This window comes from Cyclopterus lumpus, chromosome 22, assembly GCF_009769545.1.
Source record: "Cyclopterus lumpus isolate fCycLum1 chromosome 22, fCycLum1.pri, whole genome shotgun sequence".
NCBI classification, from domain to species: domain Eukaryota; kingdom Metazoa; phylum Chordata; class Actinopteri; order Perciformes; family Cyclopteridae; genus Cyclopterus; species Cyclopterus lumpus.
This window is the reverse complement of record NC_046987.1, coordinates 17,662,004-17,687,883: the sequence shown is the minus strand read 5'-3', so window position 1 is coordinate 17,687,883 and position 25,880 is coordinate 17,662,004. Positions and strand designations below refer to the sequence as shown.

Genomic DNA, 25,880 nt, shown 5'->3' with positions numbered 1-25,880 from the left:
GGGTGGTCACGGGAAGAGACTGCAGTCTAATATCCGGAGAGAGAGCTGAGTTAATCAGAGGTCTATATTTTTCTCAACATCTGACGAGAACCACTTTTAAAAAAATGTATTTTGGGGATAAAAATGCAAAAAAATAAACTAAAACAAAACAAAAAGAATAACACACACACACACACACACACACACACACAAAGAGGGAATAAAATAACTATTTTCTGATCTACGTTAAGGAATAGAAAAATATGATATCGTAATTGGGAAATGTTGTTGAGTGACAGTGGGATGGAGTCATAGTATTTATTTTTGTTTGCAAAGTCTCCTAAGGAGCACTGCAGAGTTATCAGAAATCACACAATGAGGAAGGAGAAGAAGGAGGAGGAGAAGAAGAAGAACAAGAAGAACAAGAAGAAGAAGAGGAGCGACAGTGTTCATACTGGCAGACGAATCCCCATTCAATACAGGCGAGAAGGAAGAAGAGGACACAGTGAACATGGTCAAACTGCCCTGAACATTACTTCCGTACTCTATACGTATCTATATATAATATATTTCCATATTTTCTGTATATTTTGAATATTTGTTTAAATGTGGTCACCTTCTGCTCTAACAACAGAGGATTGCTGTGGCTAAGCGGGAGGGGAGGGGGGGTCAAACTATATACTGGAACGATGTCTTCACATTTCTAAGAGTTATGTATCTTGCCTAGGTAAAAGTACGACATTGTATTTTATTTATTTACTGATATCTTGGTCTCACTCGAGTTTTCACCTTTTCAATCAGAAAAAAAAAAGAAGAAAAAAAAAAACCCTGTGTTGCTGCAGGGGGTAAATTCAGAGGTATTTTTGTACTCTTCCTTCCATGCACTTTGCTGTATAGTTCTATTTATGGAGACTTCTACTTGTACACGTACAAAAGGCCAATATTAAAGGTGTCGCTATGGACTGAACAGAGTGCCTGTGGAGGGAGAGGCGTCTACAGCCGCCCACACTGACGAGCTCTTTGCTCAACTCAAGAGTTTCTTCAAAAAATGGTGCGTACCCATTTTTAAAGCTGCATTGATAGATTTGTTTTTGGGACCGCTTGGGGGGGGGGCAGCAGAGCACAACGTCTGCCATTGTGTCAAGCGCTTAGCGGAGTACCCGTATGTGCCGCTGTGGTTCCTCTGTTGTTCCGCTAGCTGCTGTATCTGAGCACAAAGTTGAGGGTTTCTCTCATCTGTAGTTTTAAAAAAACGTTAATCGTGTTCCTGGGTTCCACTTTTTAAAAATGTACTAGAGTATCTACAAAGATCAAACCTTCATGATACCTTCAAATTGATTAAACAGCAATTAAAGCAAGAATCTATTGCCCCAACAAAACATTTACCGGTGCGTTAGCTTAAATATGTTCCTAACTTTCTGCCTTAGCTGTGATATACACCAACACGCTCTTATGTCATTTCTCCGACTATTTAGCTGTAACTTCTACCGTCAAAAATCGGCTAACTTTAACCATTCAAGGTCAATGCTTAACCTCAACCATCTCGCGAGAGTTTTGCAAACCAAAAGGCTTTCTGGCGGCTATCGTTACAGCTAGCCATTCGTCTCGCCTGCGGACTGACATTTAACCTGCGGTTTACGGAACCCAGTAGACACACAGCAGCGTTAGCATTCATTTGGAGATGTGTTTTTTTTTTTGGAACACCTGATGAATGTTAGTCCGATTTTCACGTTTAGCTTTGTTTTGTTGGCTCCTGACGGAAAATATCTAACTCTTCAGCTGCTAAATGCTCCACTTTGGACACAGGCTGGATGCGATGGAGGTTTGGTGCTGTGAAGGTAGCATACAGTAGCGTTAGCTGAAAATGCTAATAGATATTTTGTGGAACCGAGGGGAACTGCAGACTTTTGGATTTTTCAATTAGTGCAGCTTTAATAACAAAGAACAATCTTTCTTTTCGTGACATCAGTGTCATATTTGTAGGTGTTTCGTTGGCAGCGCTTCAAAAAGGTGACTCAAATTTGGCTTCACGTATTTCCGTACAACCTTTTGCTTTTGCTCATTATGTAAAGATGAGGTGCCCGTGCGGCTCATTTTGGATTGAAACTCTTCAGTGAAGAAGCAGGTGTGGGTGTCAGAGCGGCAGATAGCTCCAGGATGAATATGAAAGTAGCCTAATACTAAATGCTGTTTAACACACAACTGGTGCTTTGTTTTTAAAAACAAGAGTTTAAAAGAAAATGACGCGTTTGAAACTCCCAAGAAGCAGCAGAAAAATATATTTATTACTTAATTTGAATAAAAGTGTATGTTAGTATATAATAAGTCAGTTCTTGGCAAATAAAAAAAAACACCCAAGAGATTACCAAAGAGGTGTGATGAAACATCTGTTTAAAAAAAAAAAAAAAGACAAAAATCAAATCAAAAGTAACAAAAAAAGAAAAGTGACAGTAAGTTGCAGTGACACTGTATTTCCACAAGGGGGATGTCAATCTCCAATCCCTGTGGTCATCCCTTCTTCTATTTCTCTATGTAACACTCTTCCTCCTCCTCTTCCTCCTCATTGTTCTTCCTTTGTGGTGGGCAGTGTTGTAAATACGTCTCGTGGCTGAATCGAATGCCTTTTTCCTGGCCCTGGACCACACCTGCTCACCCCACTCCGTATCTATCTCTCTAACACACTCACACACACTCACACACTCACTCATAGTAGAGCGCTGGGTCCACTGCTGCAGAGAGGGAGGACACTGGGCGGACTGTCCCATTCAGAGGCAACACAAAACCCACATTATGTACATCATTTTCCGTGTATGTTTACATAGACACAGTATAGGTGTCCTGGGGGGTGGGTGGAGCGGAGCACGTCAACACGACCCACATCTCATCTTCTTCAGAACAGGGTACCTGCAGTTTTTTTTTTTTATTATCTTCTTTTTGGGGCTCACTTTATTGTCTTTTTCCTTGTTCATATCCTGTAATAATTAAAATCTCGAGTTCAACAGGTATACATGATGTCAAGGAATTGCAAGTGGTGTTAGTTTTATTTTATTTTTTCATTCTTCGCCTTTTAGCGGCTATTTGTAGTGTTCATTTGGTTGTATTCTTGATTTCTATCTGCCGGGGACGTGTTGCGCTGAACATCGGCCAGTGTGTGTCTGTGTGCTGTGCATGTTGCCAGGCTGTGCGTCCTCTTCGCACTGTGTGTGTGTGTGTGTGTGTGTGCATGCGTACACAGGGGCTCTAAATTTGTTCTGTCATTGTGTCCTAAAAATACATGTTCTTAATTCTCCAAAAGATGAAAAATATTTGTCATACGCGTCATCTCTTAAGGCCCCAGTCTTTTTTTTCTGCTTCTTTTTTCTCAACCCACGGGATAGAAGTGAAATATCACAGAATAGGAATTGGACTGATGAAATTGTGAGACACTGACGAAAAGCCTGTTTTAGTTTTTTTACTTCTTTGTTTAACAGAACAGGGGCATATTTTAATGGGCGGTTATGTTTTTCCTGGCCTGCAATGAGATGTCAAAATTGAAGCTTAAGGTGTTTTGAGATCAATTTGTTTTGTTTCTTTTACTGTGAAATAAAAGCAGCTTTCTGGTTCACATGCAAACACTGGTCGCACTGACTGACGTCATGCCCGGTTATCTGTCTTTGAATCCAAATATTTATCGTATACGTCACTGTCCACGGATTCACTTTTCAGGAATGAAGAATTGCTTTTTGAGATCATAGGTTTTAAAAGGTTTTCCGCAAACAAACCAAAATCTTCTAAAAACTCACGTTAAAGGTTTTAAACATTCTCCAAAAAAAGTGTCTTTCACAAAACAGTCGTAATGTGTTGCATCAGTGCATGCTGCTATTTAATTATGTTGCAGTGAAAAAGCACAAGTGTGTCATCCCAAACTTTTCATATGGAGGTGTGGATTTCTTTTTGTTAGTTTATTTGGAAATTACACATTGCATTTTGCTTTTTCCATCCATCCAGACACTAAGTGGAGTAAAAATCTTCAGATGCTTTTAGTTCATTTCTGTGAAACCTCTGTCTAGTGTCTCTTTACTTTATATCAACAGGAGGTTGTGTGTGTTTCTCATAATGCTGTAAAGGAGCCAGGAGCAGAGCTGCAGAGGAACTGCTTTGTTTACAATTTTCAAACCGCAAAATATTGAGTTTTTCTTAAAAACCAGCACAGAAGCTTGAATAATTATCAGAGGGTCCTGTCTCTCTCACTTTAATAGACTCTTTCTCTGCCACCTCATAATATACAGCTAAATATCTAATTAAAGAGCTTAATCTGAGAAGAAAATAATCTAAATGCAGAAAAAACACATATTAAAACAAAACAAGTATGAAATTAAGAAATAAAAGTCAAAACTTTGACTTTGACAAAATGTTGAATTAGTTGAAAGTTTGATTTACCATTTGTATCTCACCCGTTTGACCTATATTTCATAATTCTGACTTTGTAAACTAAAACGTCCCCTTTTAATCACATCATTTCGATTTAGTAAGCAACATCTTTTACTTTTCAGGACTAGCCCTAAATATTTTTTTATTTTATGACTTAACTTTCCATCTATTTCTTGGCACCAATGTTCCATACCCACATCATCTTCTCTGTCACAATGTTCCCATTAACATTATTTTTTTTAAATGTACAACCTCTGTGTGACTCCACTGATGATATCCCGTATCTACACATATACATAAACCCCAGAATCCAAACATCCTTGTGAGATGAGTCAGGAAGTGAACTGAAGTTAGTTGGATTCGTCACTCGTGCTCCTTTGCAGACCAAACATGTGAAACACTGTTATTGCATCTCCACTGTTTGTAAAGTACAGGTGTACCTGAACTGGGCACAGCTGTCTTGATATACTCCTGATGTCTCACCTCATCACATTTAGGGGTTATTTCCTGTTGTGTGGTTTCATGGACAGGAAGGAATTTAATCAAGTTAAAAAAATTAAAAAAAGAAAAGTGAGAATCACTGAATTCTTTTTTTTTTTAAACTGTTTTTTCAAACAGGAGTGACTTTTGTTTGACTTTCACACGCACGAACGTGTACACACGCACACACACACACACACACACACACACACGTTACCCTCTCATCACATCACTGAAGTAGTTGGGATTGTTCTTTTGACTGTTATGTTGACTGTTTTTTACTCCTTTCTATGGATTCTGTTTTTATTTCAGGGAATTATGCATGGAATTGAACATTAGTTGAGTAATTTGTTATGTTTTGGTCATTTTTGTTTTTTGACCGGGGCGGGGGGGGGGGGGGGGGGGGGGGGGGGGGGACTGTCAATAACTAAATAAAGAAGACCATTTGAAGAAAAGAAACCGCTTCCTTGTGTGTGTTTAATTGGCGTGCAGCGCGGTGAGACCCGGGGACCCGTGCGTTTGACGCTGAGGGAAGGGGGCGGGAGCTAGACGGCTGCTGACGTGCCTGTGCACCAATAGGAAGCCGGGGATGATTCGCACGTCGGTACAATTGGCTTAAAATAAAGACGTCTGCGTCCGATGGGTTACAGCGATGATTGGGTGTAGGATTGTGCATTGAAAACCATCACGCTGGAGCGGTGTGTTTGTTAGCAGCCAGCGGGGACAGACAGGCAGACAATGCTGCAGAATGGCGCTTCTAGTATCCTGCGGGGTTTGTGTGCGGGATTAGCCGCTACTTAGCTTTGTGTGTGTGTGTGTGTGTGTGTGTGTGTGTGTGTGTGTGTGTGTGTGTGTGTGTGTGTGTGTGTGTGTGTGTGTGTGTGTGTGCAGACTCTGGGCGCCCGGAGCCGCCAGCCAGCCGCGTCAGGTGGATGCGCCCTGCAGTGATCCAGGTCGCCCCTATGGATCGCGTCCATGGATGTCTTCAAACCCGCTGTGGACAACAGTTTGAGTCCCAAGGCGTGCGGTTCCTCGTCGGAAGAAGCAGAGGCAGAAGCAGATGTTTTTCGCTGGCCGAGACCGGATGATGGCATCAGCGCCGCGCCGGATGCGGCGCCCGCAGAGCCGGGCTTCTGGACGGCCGTGTTCGACTACGAGGCGACCGCGGACGACGAGCTCAGCCTGCGGAGGGGCGACCTGGTGGAGGTCCTGTCCAAGGACTCCCTGGTGTCCGGAGACGAGGGCTGGTGGACCGGCTTGATAGCGGACCGCGTTGGCATTTTCCCGTCCAATTACGTGAGCAACGGGAACGGCATTCAGGAGGAAATACGGGACACCTCGGAGCAGCAGTACTCGGTGCCTCCTCTGCACCGTGAGTATCCCATTGTGCGAAACTAAAACAGATCCCAGAGCTGCTGCTGCTGCTGCTGCTGTGTGTCCCCACGTCTTTTGTCAGAGGGCCAGAGACACGAACCCCCTGTTGAGAGTGCTGTGTCATGGCAGACGCAGTGCACTCCGGTTGGCCTAGAAACGAGGCTGGCCGGGGCATCCTCGCAGCTTCTGGGCCATTTATTCATCACACTGCCGTCAAACCAACAGCCAGCTGCGGTCTGTCATGCACCCCCCAATCCCCCCAGCCTCAAATTGCGCTCCATCCTCGGCAAAAGGAACATCCGACTGGTCCTGTGCGTGCAATATTAGCATTAGAGATATTTTAGGCAATGCACTGGCGTGACGTGCATGCGATGTCATGGCGACTGGTAGTGTTTTGCACCAGGAGTGTGTTGCACGAGAGAGAGATAGTCATGTTCTCCTGCAGCCAAGGCCTCAGAGACACAGTAAAGCACAAGCAAGAGCAGCTGTAAATGCACTGCACTGCATTGTGGGATCCAAAGTGAGAACACTTTGGTGCCAGCTGTGTGCAAAAGGATGCTCCCCCCCCCCCCCCCCCCCCCACACACACACACAGACAATTACACATCTCATATCTGTGCTGATCATCTTGAACAGGAAAATAAAAGTGCAACGTTTGTTCTGTTGGCGCACGCCGCCTCAGCTGTCTTTGTCGGCCGTCTCGTGCTTTGTTGGCTTTCATCTCCTCCATACTCCGCAGCAGCTGGCCTACTTTCCCATTCCATCCCACCTGAAATATTCATCAAGGTCAGTCTGTTAGGAATCCACAACATTTACTGCCACAGACTCATAAAGGCTCCTGTTCCCAACATCAAAAGCATCTTTTCATTTAAACTCTCTTTCTTCCTCCTCACGTCCCAGCCAGACTTTGAGGACAGATGCTCACACTTGTGTAATATAGCAGGAGGGGTAGTTCCTCCACATCCTGTATGTGGGGCATTAGGGTGGCTTAGTGAAAGCATCCTTCAGCTGAATGACCTGGTTTTGAGGTCCTTGTTCGCAATCATTTGCCTCCCTCAAGAGTAAAACCGTGACTCTTTACCAGCTCCAGACAGGCTGACCCTGACATTTTTAGTGTTCTTGGACGGGTGTGTGCAAAAAAAAAAAAAGTAACTGCCCTATAAAGAGCACTGATGTAATTGTTTTGTGTCTCTAAATTGTTATCCTCTATTCCTCCGTCCCTCCTCAGTCCTGGCGATTGATTTCTCCGAGCTGACCCTGGAGGAAATCATCGGGGTGGGCGGTTTTGGAAAAGTCTACCGCGCCGTGTGGCGGGGCTCCGAAGTGGCGGTGAAGGCAGCGCGGCGGGACCTCGACGAGGACGCGGAGCAGACCCTGGAGAGCGTGCGTCAGGAGGCCAAACTCTTCGCCATGCTCAATCATCCCAACATCATGGGTCTGCTGGGGGTGTGTCTGCAGGAGCCCAACCTGTGTCTGGTCATGGAGTACGCCCGGGGCGGGCCTCTCAACCGGGCCCTCGCTGGGAAGCGCATCCCTCCGTGTACGCTGGTGGACTGGGCGGTGCAGATCGCCCGGGGCATACTGTACCTCCACAGCCAGGCCATCGTCCCCATAATCCACCGGGACCTCAAGTCCAGCAACAGTAAGATTCCCCCTCTCTCTCTCTCTCTCTTGACTTCACATGGTTGTTTCTGCTTTCTTTTGTGTGAATTTCTCCTAAAATTATTCATGATTTTAGAGTCAACGGAACATTAATGATGATAATTGTTTGAAGGGTTTGGTGATTTAGTTTACGGATCTAAAAATGACAATTTCATGAAGTCCAATGGGATGTCTTCACATTGCTTATTTTGTCCAACCAACGATCCAAAACTCAAATATTTTAATTATAAAACGGACAAGGGTGATATTCCCTCTGAGGTGAGGTATGAAGATTTTTTTTTTTCAGCATAAAGGTGGACGATTAAGTTTTCTTTTTGACAAAACAAATTATTAGTCAGAACCTCCTTTTTTAAAAACACCACTGTGGGTTCTAGCAGCTTCTGAACCATTCAGCATTTTTGTCAGATTACAGGCTATGCTAAAAACTGATCAATATATAAAGTACTTGTTGTTTACAGCCCTGGTCCTTTTGTGTCTTTGGTGTGTTTGTTGCTTTTTTGTAGTTTCAGGGTGAACGTTTTAGCAACTCGATGGAGAATCAAGAAATTGCAGTGTCATCAGGCTTGTGGCAAAACCTACGGTATCCTGTAATGGACTGTAATATAATTATAGATACTCGTGTTTCCTCCATCGTTTCTGTTACACGCTGTGATCGGCACTGATAATAATCACTGTTCAGAGCAGAAAGCAAAAGGAGTTTGCATGTATGTTTTGTGGAGCAGTTGTAATCTTGCATTTTACCCAACTGGATCCCCTAAATCCCAAGCCTATTACTGAGGATTTGTGCAGGCGCTCTGCCCCAGCCTCCTCCCTATTGGTGGCTCCGACCGTACACACAACCGGCTCCTCGCCTGCCATTGGCCCGTTCTCTGATGATCAGCTCAGGCGCTTCACTTCCAATAGGCTGCTTTAAAGTGTTAAGTCAGGCTAACCAGTTGCCATCCTGGGCTCTCAGGGGAAAACCCATGCCCTCTTCACAATCCAGTGCATCCTGCCAGTCCACTCTTTTACTTTTAATCCAAGCAACGGTCTAATGCAGAGTGCTTCTTACCTACGAGATCACATTCAGGTTTGTATGTGATTTTTAAAAAACAGTAAGCCATTCTTTTCAAGGGGGGTTTCTGTACAAAGGTTGGAGTTCTTTGTGTATTCTATGGAATAAAATCAAAACATACTTGCATCAGAGACTCATACGTGACCCTAATTTGGTTGTCAAGTGGGTCCTAGTGGGGTCTAAACCACTTGATTGATAACTCTAATCGGTGACTACAGAAGTCGTTTAGGATGTGGCTCACGGAGACTCCACACGGAGACTCCATCCTGTGGTGATGACGTGGTTGGTGGCAATATTATGAAGCCCGGTCCCTAAAAAAAAAAAAAGACACAAGTCTCTTTCCAGTTTCATTTTGAGCCACGTTAGCATCGTGGTCCTCGGGATGACTAAGACGGTCAGTCGGCCCACCTATTGGATGGATTGTCGTTAGATTCTCTACAGATACTCATGATACCCCTAATTCATTTGGTTTTATTTATTTTTAAAGATACTGGTTTTTGCAACAGTGTGGAGACGAAGCCTGGAAATGGGGATAGAGTGAGGGGTGTGACATGCAACTGGAATCGAACCTGTGGCACACGCTGTAACTACTACAAAGGCCCACTTTGGTGTTTTTTACATAAAATGTTGTCCACACACTCCCACAAAATTACTTCTAATAACTTAAGTGATCCCCTGATTTTTTTCCAGCTGTTATTATGTTATTATCAGGTCAAATTTATTCACTTTTTTTTTTTTTACAAACCCCAATATCTGCAAAACTATCTTGGCGTGCTAAACTAAGATGAAAAACATTAGAAACAACATGTTGACATCGTCATTGTAAGCATGTTGGCACACTATTGTAAGCTTTCATCTCTATATATAAGCTTTTCATCTTGTACACCAATTCTTGGTGTTTCATGTTCTACTCCTCCCTGTGAAACAGTGTTGGTTAAGGATGCATCGGACAGTCAGTTTCTTGTATCTGTCTCAGCAACGCTCTGCCAACACCCATACTAACTCATTTCCATCATACTAAACATGGTTGTCAGCTGTGTAAATATCTAATTTTAGCATTTAGAAAACCTAAATACATTCTGAAAATATAACCCAGTCTGCTTTTTGGGTGTACTCTACCTTTCTCTGACTTTAATTAACGTGACACCAGAGCATGGAGTGACTTGATTACTCAACATTATTTTCTACTTTTGCTGATGCGAACGTGGAAAACAGCTAAATCCTGCAGCCAACCTAATTGTAATTCATGCTTCAAAAACAATGTGTGTGTGTGTGTGTGTGTGTGTGTGTGTGTGTGTGTGTGTGTGTGTGTGTGTGTGTGTGATGGCACCAAACACTTATTATATTATGTGTAAGCCACTCAGTAGTTTGTCATCTAGCGCTTCCAATCACTTGATCCACAACAGTTCTGTTTTGGTTTGCACCTTCAACTATCTCTGCTGCCTCCCTTTCACACAGCGTGCCATTTAGTAGATGCTTTCATCTAAAGCACTGTGCATTACAGTGAGTGCATATGTTTGCCCTCGGGTGTGGGGGGGGGGGAGGAATCGGCTGTGTTCGTCTCAAGTTCCACCCCTCGAGCTACACAGGCGCGGGATTCGCTTTAGCCACACGTCCGGCTTTCGGTTTCTTTAGAAAGTGCCTCTGTAGCATCGGGGCAGCAGCAGATGAAAGGGGAGGCTTGATGTGCACCGCAGCCTGCGGACACGCCCTCTCCTCCGGGCACGGCCGCAGCAGATGGCCTGGCATTGTGGATCTGAATGGGGGAGAGCGAGCATGTGGTTAGGAGTGCATGTGGGGTTGTGTGTTTCTTTTTTGACAGCCTATCAGAGCAGACGGGTGTGTCATAACAGGCTATTCCTGTAGTTTAACTGTAGTATTGGTGTTTGTTTGAAATGTCCTGTTACTCCGTGAGATCATTAGCGTTGATCAAGGCCTGTGAGGTTGTTTTTTTTCTGTGCTTTCCGCTGTTGTAGTGGCTCACTGTCTCTTCATTTCTCTGTTTGTTCTCTCTCTCTTTCTCTACTCTTATCCAATCCTTTCATCATGTCCTCCCACCAACCGCACCCTGTTTTTGTCTGTCCACCATGTTTTTTGCGTTCCCACATTCGTTGTATTTGATCATGGGGCCCCCTCCCGCTGCTGCCCCTCCCCAACATTACTATCCTTGTGGTGATGACCTGAAACCTTTTTTACTTTACCGTCAACCCACCTGCCAATCTCCCCCCCCCCCCCCCCCCCCCCCCCCCCCCACCACATCCTCCCAAACCTCCTCCTCATCCTCCAAACATCCCCACATCATCCTCCCGCTGCACCTTCGCCGACCACCTCAGTCCTCATCCTTGAGAGGGTTGAGATGGAAGACCTCAGCAACAAGACTCTGAAGATCACAGACTTTGGGCTGGCTCGAGAGTGGCACCGCACCACCAAGATGAGCGCCGCCGGCACCTACGCCTGGATGGCGCCCGAAGTCATCCGCTCGTCTACGTTCTCCAAGGGTAGCGACGTTTGGAGGTGGGCAGAGGAAGCGAACAAACTGCAGCAGGTGGTAGAGCTGGTCTGAAAACCGGCGAGCCAAAAAAAAAAGAGAAGCGATTTATTCGCCATGCACAAGAAAAAAAAGATTCAGCTCTGGCAGCAGTTGCCATAGTAACGGAGCACAGACTAGATGAGGCTAAAGGGTTCATGTAACGTTCAACATGAACTTTATTCGTGCATCACGAAATCTTGTGTGGCTCTCTTATGGAATAGATTTATGTTAACTGTGTGTGTGTGTGTGTGTGTCACTTTAAGTACATGACTGTATGTGCCGATAGTTCACTTAAATTATATTTTTATTGTATATTTGAAATATATTGAGTATATTACAAATATGTAAACATTCTAAATATATTTATAGTGTGCTAATGGTATACTTTTGGTGTACTACTATTGTACTACTACAAGTACCTATTCTAAATTGATTGATTATATTAAAAGTATACTTTTGGCTTATTCCAATTACTAAGAAAGCATACTTTGTTGTTACTATGCTATATTAAGCATTAAAGTGTTGAGCTCAGAATAGGTGGTATTTGAGTTCATCGACAAGATCAATTATCAAAATAATGCCATATAATTTAATGGCTCAAATGTGAGACTTACATTATTTAAATATTTGGGGCTTTAACTGCTGGTCGTACTAAACAAGCAATTTAAACACATCACCGTGGATTAAATGGATAATATCAGCATATTAATAGATAGCGTAAATAATAATGTCTCGGCCCTTACTGCGTGGTAAACCTGCTTTTAGACATCCTGAAGTTGAGCGCACTGGAGCTGATTGGCTTTTGTTCTGTATATGAACCTCATGACGTTGTACGGCTCTTCCTATTGTAAGGCCACAAAAGCAAAGATGACGCAGCATATGTGAAATATCATAGCGTGTGATTCATTTTTTTTTGGTGTTATGAGACCGTTTGCTTTGATGTGTCATCATTCTCACTCTTCCTCTGACAATCTCTCGTCCTCACACGTGCAGTGGCGTTAACTGTCCAGCTCGACTACTCCTGATTGAATGTGGGTTTTTTCCCCCTCTAGGAGAGAAGTGTGATAACAGTAATGATAATAAGAGCGACGTCTTCAGGAGTTACCCCGTCTCCCCAATCAATGCTTATACGAGGGATGAATGTCCAGATGTTCTGTTATTGGTTATATAACTGTAATTAATGGTGACGAGATATATATATATATATATATATTTATTTTTTTATTATTATTATATATATATATATATATATATATATATATATATATTTTAAATTAATACAGGTATTTGCCTTCCTTTGTGCAAGGAAAGCTTTGATTTTTTTTTTCAAAGGCTAAATGCCAACAAATATGGATTGAACCTGAATAATTCATGAGATGAAAACATTTTGGAAATGATGACGTCTATCTTTTTATTTTCAATACTTTTTGGACTTTACAAAGCTCTGGAGTTATTGGAAATGTCTAGAACAACAACAAAAAAACTGAATTAACAATGAATGGATGTGTTTTTACACCTTTTTTACGGTGTATATTCAAATGGTATTTCAATATTAATTCAGAACCTTTCTCTTTTTTTTTTTTTACAATAAAGTTTTGGCGTGCTGTTGTGGGAGCTGCTGACGGGTGAAGTTCCCTTCCGTGGTATCGATGGTCTTGCAGTGGCGTACGGCGTGGCAATGAACAAGCTGGCTTTGCCCATTCCCTTGACCTGCCCGGAGCCCTTTGCACGTCTTATGGAAGGTAAGAGACGTCAAATACTTTTACGCTCAAAGCCAAGAATCATCCTCCAAATTTAGATGGAAATTATTCGAAATTGTGTCCAAACACAAGAGCCACAAGCAAACAAGTGTCTGTTCACATGCCAGAAAGATACCATTTATTAGAAAAGTCGAGTAGCGACGTATAAGCGGAATATTTGATCACTTTCTGGAACCATTTAAAAAAAAAATGCATTTTTTTCGTTGAAGCAAATTTGGCTCAAGGTTTTGAGACCGTTTAATCGTGTGCCGCAGAATGCTGGAGCTCAGACCCTCACTCCCGGCCGCATTTTACATTAATCCTGGACCAGCTGACGGCCATCGAAGAGTCCGGCTTTTTTGAGATGCCCGCAGAGTCCTTCCACTCTCTGCAGGATGACTGGAAACTGGAGATCCAGGAGATGTTTGATCAACTTAGGACCAAGGAGAAGGTAAAGGGGTCTTCAGGTTGAGTTTCAGCTCTTCTCTATAGACGTACATGGTGGAATACATTTGTATTGGAGCGTTTAAGGTTGGGAGTTCACAGGTTTCATTAATTTTTTTGTTTGTTTTTGTTCCCTCAGGAGCTGCGATCGTGGGAGGAGGAGCTAACCCAAGCCGCGCTGCAGCAGAAATGCCAGGAGGAGGCGTTGAGGAGGCGCGAGCAGGAACTAGCCGAGCGGGAGATCCACATCTTGGAGCGAGAGCTCAACATCATCATTCACCACCTCTACCAGGAAAAGCCCCACGTGGAGAGCCGGCAGGGCAAGTTCCGCCGCAACCGCCTTAAACTCAAGGATGGGAACCGGATCAGCTTACCTTCAGGTACCGGGAACACACTGTGGTGTATGTCAGCAGCATGCCCAACATGTCACGTAATAATCGTATAATAATCACGATTTATTAATTAAATGTTGCCTTAGAATCGATGTAAGCTAGAGGCCATTACCTACTTGGCCGTCGCCATATTGGACTTTTATATCTCATAAATCACGCTCACCTCCAGTTTGAATTCAGTATCTGGACCCATACCTCACATATTGTGATGCCGTCAATGTCAAGGAAATTGTCAATCAAACCGTGTGATATTTGAGCTTGTTGCCAAGCCTTGAAGGAAGTTGTGATTGACCTTGTCCGTCTGAAGTTTGGTCAAGTTCTCGTCAGTTCATCTAATGTGACGAGCTTTCTGTCCAGCTTCTAGGCTGATTAAGTAACTGTCAATTGTAAAATGCATGAACAAAAAATGTAGGCAATTTGTCATTGTAGATGGAGGAAATTGACCTTTAGCCAAGCCCCGCCACCCTGCTGCTACTCCTTCAAGCTGTCAGAGCTACCATGGAGCCCACACAGCCAATAACTGCACTCCCTGAATACATATTATCTAATATTTGGCAAAACAACAAAAAAAAAAGATTCCCAAGAGAAGCAAACAGAAGGATCTACAATACACGTTTTGAAGGGTTTATCCAGGATATCAAACTGATAAAAACGGGTTAAAAAGACAAAGCTAAAGCCAACAGCTCACCGTTAACCAGCACATCGCCTGGCAGTCGAGACAGAAAACAATAACATTAGAGAACAAAACTGTTCTTGTGACGTGAGGTCTTTGTTCACTGTAACACTCAAACAAAAGCAAAAGCAGCATTTAGTTAGCTTCAGTATCTCACACTAGTTAATGATGTGATGTACAGTTTGGCCGTTAGATTGCCCATCTCTCACTGCACCAATGCACTTTAGAATAACAGAAATGTTGATTAATGCATGTTTAACGTCAGTGCTGTATTAATGTTTAGCTGTACCATCGTTGCTTTGTGATATTGTTGCTATGACTTCCCTGCGTTGGGCATATCTGCAAAAATGTGATCTAGAAAGTTAAATACAACATCTTTTTAGATACTGTTATTGGATTTTCGTAGCATCAGATTCCCAATTGAATGCGTAATGTATTTTAATTAATTTTTATTATCCTTATTTAGATTTTCAGCACAAAATCACAGTGCAGGCGTCTCCCTCACACGATCGGCGGAGGAGTTTGCTGAGCAGCGGTTCCAGTCCACCGAGCAGCCCGCCGATGCTGTCCCGCCTGAGAGCCATCCAACGTAAGCGCCATCAGAGTCTTGGATTTTAAAATGTGATTTGATCCAACTGCTCATTATTAACATGGGGCACCGAATTTGTGTATTCTCCAATGGGATGTCTCAATTAACTTGGTTTTCTCCATTCAGTTATTCATCGGATTTAATAATAATTTAAAATGTCATGTTTTCCAGTCACTCCACGGGAGGGCTATACAGCCTGGGGTCGCAACACAGCCCTCCATCCGGATGAAGAGGAGGGTGAGAGGAAGGGCTCCAGGAAAAAGGGCAGAACCCGCGAGTGTGACCCTTACAGGGAGCACAGTGCTGATGCCAGGTGAGTTCAGGAAGAGTCCCACCTTCTCCACATAACCGCAACGTTTTCGGGTCATGTGTTTACGCCTCTGCGTCGATGACCGCTGTGGGAGGAGGCATTATGTTTTTGGGATGTCCGTCCGGTCCATTTTGGTGTTATAGCTAAAACGGCACTCAATGGAATTTCTTCAATGTTTCACAAACATTCACGGCAATGATGAAATTATTAGGTGTTGGAGGTCAAAGGTCATTGACCTCACAACAAAAAGATTTAATATGCTAAATATGACATTAGGATAACATTATGACATTTTGGACGGATATAAACTTGGGTGGCATGGCGGAGGCATGCAATCAACAAATGCTAGTTTTAGTTTTTATTTTACAAAAAGATTAAAAAAATAGTACTTTAATTTTATGATTTGTTTCCCATCCTTTCAACCTGACAGTGTGAAGCCTCCCCATGAAGGCAGCAGGCAGCGGTCCTGCAGCGCCCCGAACCTTCGCAGATCCCCGAGACACAGTCCAGCAGTGCCTGGAGTGCCAAGCCTTGTGGAGATGGGTAAGCGGGCCAGCTTCCCCTGGCTGACATACAGTGTGCACCCTCCACACGATGACACAGCTGGCGTCTAAAGGTTGCCAAAGTGGCAGACTGGCTGTGAAAACATGGACGGAGAAAGCGAGAGAGAGTTCGCTCACACAAGGCTCTTAGTGGTTGACCAGAGAAACTCATAATTGTGCACGTTTGTGGCTGTGTGACTGTAACCAAGCTGATCCTGAAAAAGCATCAGGCACACTCGGCAAAACAAACTTGCAGACGGCATTCAAGCGACAACGTTAAGATTTTTGGGGCTTGTCCACTGTGCAATATGATCTACAGTCTCTCTGTGAAATATATCTACAACAATACTGGTTTTCTATGCATCGGCTTTGTTTTTACGTGCTTTGTAACACGATGTGAATGATCCCGTTTCCAGAAAATGAAGACTGCTGCTTCACTACTGAGCCAGGAGCAGCTCCTGGTCAGTCCTACCTCTGCATCCCCTTCCACAAGGAGGGCCACACGGCTGCTGCTGCTACTGCTGCCGACGGTGATGGAGACGCGTACTGCGCCAGCGTCCAGGTTCCGGGAACACCGCCATGCAGGAAGAGTCCCGGTGGGGGCCGGCGGTCCGAGCTGGTCCTGCTGGGCTGTGGTGCTCTGCTGGCAGCCGTCGGACTGGGCTGCAACCTGCTGACTCTCGCCCAACCGGAGGAGAGCATCAAATCGAGATGGGACGGTTTCTTCCACAGAACGGGGGGCCAGAGGCGGAGCACCAGCCCCCCGACCCGCAGACTGTTCCGGCGTGAAAGCCCGCTGAAACCCTCGGCGCCCTCGCTGCCCGAGCGGGGCTTGCCCTCCTCTTCCACCCTGCTGTCCTTGTCGTCGGTGTCCGACTGCAACTCCACCCGCTCGCTGCTGCGCTCCGACAGCGAGGAGCTGCCGGTCTGCCGCCCGGCCTCACCACTCAAGCGGCATCCGGCCCTCCAAACCACGATCAACCCGCTGGTCAACACCCACCTCGAGAGCTTCAAGCGTAACCCCCGCCAGTCTCTCACACCCACGCATGTACCATCTGCCCCAAGTTACTCACGCAGCCTGCGTCGAACGCCATCAGACGGCGCCATCAAGAAGAGCTGCCCCTCTAATAATCTAGAACCCTTGCCAGAAAAAACAGCATTGGAGAACGCAGGTGAAGTCTAACTACACGTGCAGTCATAAGATTTAAGGTTTTTGAAGGTTGATACTTATAGCATATAGATAGTTTGTTTCCTCATAGCACAGCCTCAATCATACAGTATTATTGGTGTGCTTTAATGGTTAATATTTGATAAATCCCTGATACTGGCCTGATAACCAACCAAAATATTGGTCGAACCCAATAAAGTTTGCTCTGTAAATGTATCGTCTTTCTTCCTTTTTACGACAACAGGAGGCTTCAGAGGTTTAAAAGAAGACCGTCCGGAGGTCCCCCGGCTCCCCGATCCGAATCTTGTGTTCCCTCCAACTCCCCGCCGCCGCTGTGCTCCTGAACGCCCCAAAACCCTTGACTTTGTGGCCCGGCCTCGGCCGTCACCACGGGCGCACTGCGAGAGGTTTTGGGCGGACGCGAGGCCCAGGGGAAACGGACAAAACCTGGGTAACGGCGAGTCCCCCGCCCACAGCTCCAGCACAGAGACTCCTCCCACTGCGGAGTTTGGTAGGGACCCGGCGGTCCTGCCCACCCCCATGGAGGCCCCGACGCCCTACTCCCCCCGAAAAAAAGACAACCTGTTGGATCGGCTGGATGAGGTACAGTGCCGGGACGGAACCTTACCACTCTGCAGACCAGAGATCAGCTTTCCCAAAGATTCCCCTTACCGCTACAGACCTGGATTCTGGTCCTAACTGGGCCCCATACAGTCCTTCACCGGTCCAACACGAGGAGGGGACTGTCCCTGCTGTTAGCCTTTGGATTCTCACAGTTCTGGGTCAAATAGCACTGACAGGCTGAATCTCTTCTAGCTTTATTCAGGACTTAAAGGAGGGGGGGCTCACCTTTCCACATCTATAATATTGCCGCTAAATTACAGGAAGTCATTTACTGTGAATATATATTTGTTGTATTGCAATTTGTGATAACAATCCTCAAATTTGGCCTCTAGGAGAAGTATTTAGGATACCCAGGTCTTATTGTTAATGCATTGAGTGACAGAATGTTATTAATGTCTCTCACTTACACAGAAACCCTGACATTTGTAATATTTATTTCTTTGGGTATTAACTAACTATTGGCTTTATGGCAGAATGGCATCGAGAGTTTCACAAAGCTTTACATACTATTGTTTTTTTATTTCAAGCTTGAGTTCAAGATTGTGCATTCAATGAAGTGCACTTTTTGGAAAGCGTCATGAATGTAAAGCTTCAGGTTTTCTTTCCATCGTCAAAAAGCGCCGTCTCTCATTATCTGTAACTTGTCGGTAAACTCTTCTGTATACTTCACGCTCCTGTGCTAGAGGCTGATGGAGTTCTGTTTTGTGACTACCTCTCATCACAATCACTTGTACACAGCAATATCCCAGGATATGGAGATGGGGGGGGGGGGGGGGATGTTGTGTATAATATGAGCACCTCGTTGTGTTTGTAACCCGTCGTGTCGGTACAATAATGTCTGGAGCCGTACGGTGAACTGTACTATAAAGAAGACCGGCACGGCTGCTCGGGTTTGAGTTGGGACCGAAACACTGTCAGGAAGTCTCAACCAAAATGTTTAGATCCCGACCCGCCACTTGAGAAACATTTCTCCCGAACTGAAAAGGCAAACGTTGTATTTGTAACGCTGTAAATTGTCTGCCTCATAAGTTGTTGATCAAGATCGAATGAGGGATGTAAAATATGAGCGAGAGTGTTGAGTGGCACACAGGTGAAGCAGGCCCTGGCGGCATGTGGAAGTTCATTCCTGAATGTTTATATTAATTTAATTGTATTTATTGTTTAATTTATCTTATTTATTTTTTTTATAATTCATTGCATTTGCCTTGATATTTGACACTTGTTAATGTACATGAATGTTCTTATAGCGATGGTGCCACGGTTTACTTGCTTCATATAGATTTTGGCTGTTGCATTTTAAATAATCAGGTTGTTGTTTTCAACATCTTTAAAAAAGGGGGCAAGTAGTTTCGATTCAACTAAAGCTGACACGATGAGTTGCTGAATCGGTATTATAAAGGGAAAATGTCAAACATTCCCGAGTTGCAGCGTCTCAAATGTGAGAATTTTTTCTTTTTTTTTTCCTTCATCTTCTCGTTATTATTTGGACTGTTGTCCTGAGAAAACAAGCAATTTGATGACAACACAGGCTTAAGTGAAGAAAATGATCAATAGATTAGTCGATAATAAAATAATCATTAGTTGCCGCTCCAAATCCAACAATCAAATTTATTTAACTGAGCCAAATGCATAAAAGCTGGTCTGTGCATATTTTTGGTTGTTGTTTTCCGACTTGTGTTGGTCTGGACTAGGCTGGGGTCAAGTATGCATTACAACTAAGTTTCAACCTGTTTGACAAGAAAAATCACCATACTGGAGGAATTTCAGGAAGTGTCAGGTTACTGATGCAATCACACCCGACTGTAAATGTGTGTGGTGAAGAAGGAAAAAAAATAGAAAATAGAGCTAATTAATGATCAATTATTTGAAAATACAAACATGACTCTTCATGCCTGTTTCTCTCTTTTTAAATCTCAAATGTTGAGTGGCCTCTCAGCCTTGAGGGCGGCATCCTCTGAGATCGGTCCTTATCCCAGAGTGACCCCCGTGTACGTGTAAACGCAAATGCTTTTCCTCTTGAGGGCTGTGCAGAATGTGGTCGTGCTCGATGTACAAACGCAGTATTTCCACTAAAGGGTGCTCGTTGAAACCAAGCTCTCTTGTCTGAGGTGGAGCCACGGTGTCGTTATCTGTCTGAAATGTTACCACGAATAAGCTGATCTGACTGTTGCTGATGGACATTGTTCAAGTGGAGAATAATGCTGTTATGGACTGACTTGTATTTGCACTGGAACACACTGATTTGAGTAAAATCATAGTAAACAATCCAGCTGGGTCACCTTTTACTTTTATAAAGCTCTGTGTTTCCTCGTTGAATTAATGGGTATAAAATCTATATCTTTATAATAACGACGAATGTGTCCGATGAAAGGGGTCGTTTATAGCGATGAACCAATCACTTGACTTTAGTTCCCCCCTCTGTAGGTCCCCGATGTTTAAACATCTTCTTTCTGCTCATTGTTCTGATTTACTGACCCAAAAAGAGAAGCTACGAATGTCTCGTTCCGTTACTTTTGGCAGCACAGTGTAGCATTAGCAGCTAACGCGCCACATCTTGACCTCAGGAGTTAGTTTGTTCTTGGAGATTGTATTCATGGAGCCAAGAAAGATAGTAACGCATGAGGGCTGTTTGACGTACTGCAGAATCCTCAAAGACTCCCCATCTGGATTAGTTTTTAAATCTGTTCTGTTTCATATCCAGGTTAGCTAGCGCACATTGGAGACGTTTTTAAACCAAACCACAATCTTTTCCAAGGAGGTTCGTCGGCTAAACTGAAGGAGACTTCTGGTAAAAAAAAAGCCCTCGAGGCAAACTTCTCCCAAACTTGCTGCCATCTTTGTTTGCATTAGGAAACTGTTTCCCAATGCGCAATGCGACACCACGCTCCATTGTATAATATTCTTTGAAAATCAACTCCGTGACCCAACTTATTACTCGAGCCTCACCGTGGCAGCAACCAAGGTGAAAGGCTATGAAATAATTTCAATCACTTTTGGTTCACTTGTTTATTTACACACGCCGCCTTTCGGGAACATATAGAAGAAAAGTGGAAATCCAAAATTGAGTGGAAATCTACTGCTTCATCACAACAACGAAAAGTACTTCAATCAATAGACACATTTATTACACGCATACCTTTTACAATAAACATACAGTATTTGTTGATACAGTAATGCTGTGAATGAAGTGCTTTGTTTTGGCATCAATAAACACAAATAGCTTGTCTCTCTATTATATTTTTCATGATTCGTAGAAAGTAGCCCATTTACATGTCGTGATATGTCTCTTGAGTTCACGCTGCAATTAGCACCCATGTGCTCTTGATGTTCTTGCCTCCACATTCTGAGTTCGGAAACCTACGTCATGAAAGCACCTTTACTCCAGATATAAATCGAGAGTATGAAAGAAACGTGTCTTTTGTTGTACTTTTCAAAATCAAAACATGGTGGTGTAGGTGGTTGTTACTCATTTACTCCGTGCCATTCAAGAGACATCTTGTGCGAGGGCACGCGCTAATTTGCAGTTACACTCGCCTGCAGACATGCTGGACTCGCTCTGTGGAACTTGTTGCTCCCGTCTCCATCACAAGTGTTGGCCTGTATGTGCAATGTTTGGACTGGCAGTGCATCACTTTGTAATGGTTTTAAAAAAAAAAAAAATGCCTGGGATGGATTCATACTGGATACGTTTGGCGGTTTGGAGACAGACAATCACATCAGGTGCGATTAAAAAAATAAATAATAATAATAAAATTAATTTAAAAATTGCTTTCAAGCACACAACATTGAAGTTCAATCACATAACTGGCAACCGGATGTTGTGCAAGGCAAAAGCAAACAAATATTTATTTTTTTCCACACCAAGACCTCTGACTCATGGTGCGTACGGTCTGGGTGGCACACGGTTCGGCTGAAATTAGTAACGGGTGAGAAGTCATCAGACAGCCAGCGCTTATGTCGCCTCTTTCTTTTCCCTTTGGACACTCCGGCGAATCTTCATCTCTGTCAACTGGATGTAGCGGATGGCGTTGGTGTCTGGAAAAACAAAGACAGGAAAAGGCCGATTTATTTCCTGCTCGGACAGAAAATGGCGCATCAATTTGCACATAAATCCTCCATAAGGTGAACTCAGTGTGACATAGTAAAGTGGTTACAGGAAATACCTTTTGGAAATGTTTTTTCAGGAACTACAAATGAAAATGTTATTGTTTCCAGATACAACGCCATTTTCTCTTCTAGTTAATCCTCCGTATTGTTTAAAGGGTCTCACAGAACAAACGCTGGCAAACTATTATGTTATCGATCAAGTGCAACGTATACAAAAGGGCAGTTATTGATTGATTTTTATGACAACAGCAAAGCACAAATGCAAAGAGATCAACCATTTCAGAGGAAAATTATAATAAAATAGTTGAATCTTGAGAATAATTGTTGACAGATGTTTTCCCTAATGGAGATGAATCGCACCTTCACATTTAAACATGGATTTTAATTAGTCCTACTATTAATTTATGGGACCCATTTAAAAAAATTTAAAAAACACATACATGCATTAAAGAATAAAAAAAAGAGACCAGATCACAAATGATATCAAGAAGCTAAGTTTGTTCTGTTGTGTTGTTCACAGGTACGGTTCCCAAAATAAGGCCCTGGGACCGCTGCAGGGCCCCGACAGGTTCCTAGGAGGTCCCCAGAATAGTATTACTACTTTAATTTCTCTCCCCCGATGTTACAGTGTTTAGTTAATGTTATACTTTAAATAAATGTTGTTTATTTATTATATTTTACACTCATCTGGTTTCCAATTTATGTTGAAACCTTTGAGTCGAGCTGTAACAACAGTGGAAGAAGAACATAAAAGGCCACTGCTAGTAGTGATATATGGTTACAAGCACGCAGGTGACGCAGTGCGCATACCTGCAAATGGTCTCCCTTTATTCCAATATTCCTCAGGTGGCAGCAACATGCAATGCACAAATAAAGGGTAGGGAAGAAGAAGACTGCAAGCAAGTAGACGTGAACACAAACAAGGCCTCTGTTAAAGACTTAATGTCAACATGCATTTTGTTTGTTTGCAACAAAACTCCACAGGGCACCTTTTTAATAAGAGGTTCCACTGACATGGCTGCGAACAGCTCTTAATATTCTCTTCACATCATTTTTCCTGCCAGTCACCGGCCTCCTCTCCCGCAGTGGTGCCAAGTGTTTCTCACCGTCAGTCGTTACCTGACGTCCACGCCCACCTGCACACCTGTTTCCAATAAGATAATTGGGCCCAATCCTGATGTCCGCTCCCCCTAAGGCCTTAAACCCTAACCCTTCAAGGACTGATGGCGTGTGACGATTGAAATGGTATAAATACGAATGGGTCAGCACTTTGCTGCAACAAAATCACGTTACCATGACAGCGTACAATTGTGGTTTTAAAAAGAATACTTTTTACTCCCTGCTTTGAACGTCTTCCAGGCTTTTTGAGGTCAAATAATCAATCTACTGTTTTAGTCAAAACAGCTTCAGTAACAAAATGAAGTGCTTGATGAATAAATGCGGTGTGTAATATGGTCTCGGCTTGCATTTCCTCTGCTTTCATGTGTTTTTATGGACCATCTTTAGTCCTCTTTTGTATCTTTTTTTAAAAAAAATTTTTTTACATCTCCGGCTTCCACAAATCCACTGGTAACCCTGTGTTTAAGGTCATATTGCTATGAATTGTTGGCAATTCCCATCCGCAAAGTCTGCAGAAATAGTGTCTCCGGGAAAGTGTTCATAAAGGGTTTAAAATGTCTCCGAGAGACCCCTCGAAGGGACAGCCCTAAATCCTCACGGACTTTGCGGTATAGCGCGTCTCAAAGTCTGTGAGCGTGGAGATTGCAAAGCCAAAGGTGTACATAACATAATCAATAATGGAAGAATTCCATTTATCTTCAGTTTTAGTGTCCTTATATTGTCCATGCTGGCTCACTGTCACACTGTCAGGGTTTACTTGGACACTTTAACGTTACTAGTATCAACTCTTCTTTTCCTGTACGACAAATTAAAATGTCGACAGTGAAAAGGGCCTAATGTGCATTCTGTTGGAGCTTTATTTTTATTATTACATTGCTGGATTGTTATCACTCCAGGTTGTGCTGAGTCTAACAACTGTGTATACTGTTTGGCAGTGTAATCTATAACAATGCATGATTTTGAAAGGGTCCGGTAATTAAAGCTTTAAATAAATTCAGTAGAGTAATAAATGCAGTATTTCGCTCTGAAATGTAGTTAAGGAGAAGGTGGCTGTTATGGAAGAAGTCCACCATTGAGATGGCACTCGGTCCTGACCTGATGGTTCCTGTTTGTGTGACTCCTTCAGGTAGTACAGGGCCTTCTGGAATTCTCCTAGGTGGTAGTAGGCCACACCGGATCGGTACAGAGCCTTGAAGTTCTTCCCTTCCTTGTGAAGCACCTTCAGACAGTACTCCTTCACTCGCTCATAGTTCACCAGCTCCATCTGCAGCAGGCAGGCTGGCGTTGGGAAACGAGGAAAAGACGGGAGGAGTGAAAAGGTTATTGATAATAGTGAGCCGATGTTTGAATTCCATTATACAGCAGAAAATACTGTTGTGTGTTCTATCAGGCAGCCAGCGAGGACGGGTTTCTTTTGTTAATTCTTTAATGTAAGACAAATATGTTGACTGTATTGGCCAAGGGGGGAATAAGTATGCCATCAATATGAAGTGGATATCACGAAAGAAAAGTGTGGTGGATAGTGGGGTAAGCCTGAGAATGACTCATACTCTTCATGAATCATTCATGAGCTCAGGAGTATTCCCAGAATCGTTCTCTATTGAAAATACAGTGTGTGTGTGTGTGTGTGTGTGTGTGTGTGTGTGTATGTGTGTGCGTGCGTGTGTGTGTGCGCGTGTGTGGGTGCGTGTGTGTGTGCGTGTGTGTGTGTGCGTGCGTGCGTGTGTGTGTGTGTGAGTGTGTGTGTGTGTGTGCGTGCGTGTGTGAGTGTGTGCGCGTGTGTGGGTGCGTGTGTGTGTGTGCGTGTGTGTGTGTGTGTGTGTGTGTGTGTGTGTGTGTGTGTGTGTGTGTGTGTGTGTGTGTCTTACCGGCCAAGCTGTTGTAACACTCCAGCTCTGCGTTCTCCATATCTCCCTTCTGCTCATCCGTCAGCGAGGACTTGCTGATGGTCGGCAGGAGGGGGGACGGGGGCTTGGAGCCGGTGTCCGGGTCCCCCAGCACCCTGCACAGCCCCTTGATCTCCAGCAGAGCGCGGTGATACTTGCCGATCGCCTCACGGTACTTCTTATCCTTGTAGCACTGGGTGCCTTGGCACTTGAAGTCCAGTGCCCGTCGCACGACGTCGGCCGGCTCGTTGAGCGACGGCTGTTTCAACATGGACCCACCGTGATGCCGCTGCTGCTGGAGCTGCTGCTGGTATCTGGCATCTTTGGTCCGGCTGCCGCTGCCGCTGCTGCCGCCGCCGCCGCCGCCGCCGCTGCTGTTGGGAGGCTGAGCGCAGTGCTGCAGCCTCGGGGAGCCGCCGCCGTTGTCGGTGCGGCTGCCCCTGCCGCCGTCCACGACCTGGATCACGCTCATTGTTCTCGTTATTATGTCAACGCTGTCCTGGCGCCCGGCCGTTAAATTAGCTGTGGAAACTGGAGGCTCCTTCACTGCATCCTCTCGGCCGCAGCTACGTCTTCCGTGTGCGCAACCCTGCGCGATGCGCGCTCCTCCCGTTGCAGCCTGTACTCGTATTTTTTTCCCCTCCGACGAGCCGATTGGTCGATAAATCCAAGGACAGTGGTCCTATGGGGGTCCTCCAGCAGGAAGAGGAGAGGGTTTGATTGCATTATCAGTTTATTTGGAGATAATTCCATCACCGGTTTGTTTGCAAACTGGACACGATATGTTATTGCTCTAAA

At 44.2% G+C, this 25,880-nt stretch overlaps 2 protein-coding genes across 2 annotated transcripts; one reads left to right on the top strand and one right to left on the bottom strand.

The window, feature by feature from the left end:
- Nucleotides 1–5,844: 5,844 nt before the first annotated feature.
- map3k9 (mitogen-activated protein kinase kinase kinase 9) lies at nt 5,845–18,045 on the top strand. Its single transcript, XM_034525108.1, has 11 exons — nt 5,845–6,241; nt 7,472–7,885; nt 11,293–11,473; nt 13,083–13,231; nt 13,504–13,679; nt 13,812–14,052; nt 15,204–15,326; nt 15,498–15,639; nt 16,067–16,179; nt 16,595–17,350; nt 17,591–18,045. Exons 1-11 carry the CDS (start codon nt 5,845–5,847, stop codon nt 18,043–18,045), a joined length of 3,147 nt encoding a protein of 1,048 aa, XP_034380999.1.
- Nucleotides 18,046–20,964: 2,919 nt separating this feature from the next.
- LOC117751677 (tetratricopeptide repeat protein 9A) lies at nt 20,965–25,679 on the bottom strand. Its single transcript, XM_034563629.1, has 3 exons — nt 25,065–25,679; nt 24,292–24,474; nt 20,965–22,005 (listed from the first exon to the last, which is right to left on the bottom strand). Exons 1-3 carry the CDS (start codon nt 25,552–25,554, stop codon nt 21,923–21,925), a joined length of 756 nt encoding a protein of 251 aa, XP_034419520.1. The 5' UTR covers nt 25,555–25,679; the 3' UTR covers nt 20,965–21,922.
- Nucleotides 25,680–25,880: the final 201 nt, after the last annotated feature.

Excerpts from the sequence above, each read along its gene's own strand:
- LOC117751677 (XM_034563629.1), bottom strand. The coding sequence starts at position 25,554 with ATGAGCGTGATCCAGGTCGTGGACGGCGGCAGGGGCAGCCGCACCGAC. Across the intron at positions 24,475-25,064 it reads GTGTTACAACAGCTTGGCCG|CCTGCCTGCTGCAGATGGAG; the intron begins GTAAGACACACA and ends TCCCAACGCCAG. Across the intron at positions 22,006-24,291 it reads ACACAAACAGGAACCATCAG|ACACCAACGCCATCCGCTAC; the intron begins GTCAGGACCGAG and ends TTGTTTTTCCAG.
- map3k9 (XM_034525108.1), top strand. The coding sequence starts at position 5,845 with ATGGATGTCTTCAAACCCGCTGTGGACAACAGTTTGAGTCCCAAGGCG. Across the intron at positions 6,242-7,471 it reads CTCGGTGCCTCCTCTGCACC|TCCTGGCGATTGATTTCTCC; the intron begins GTGAGTATCCCA and ends GTCCCTCCTCAG. Across the intron at positions 7,886-11,292 it reads GGACCTCAAGTCCAGCAACA|TCCTCATCCTTGAGAGGGTT; the intron begins GTAAGATTCCCC and ends CGACCACCTCAG.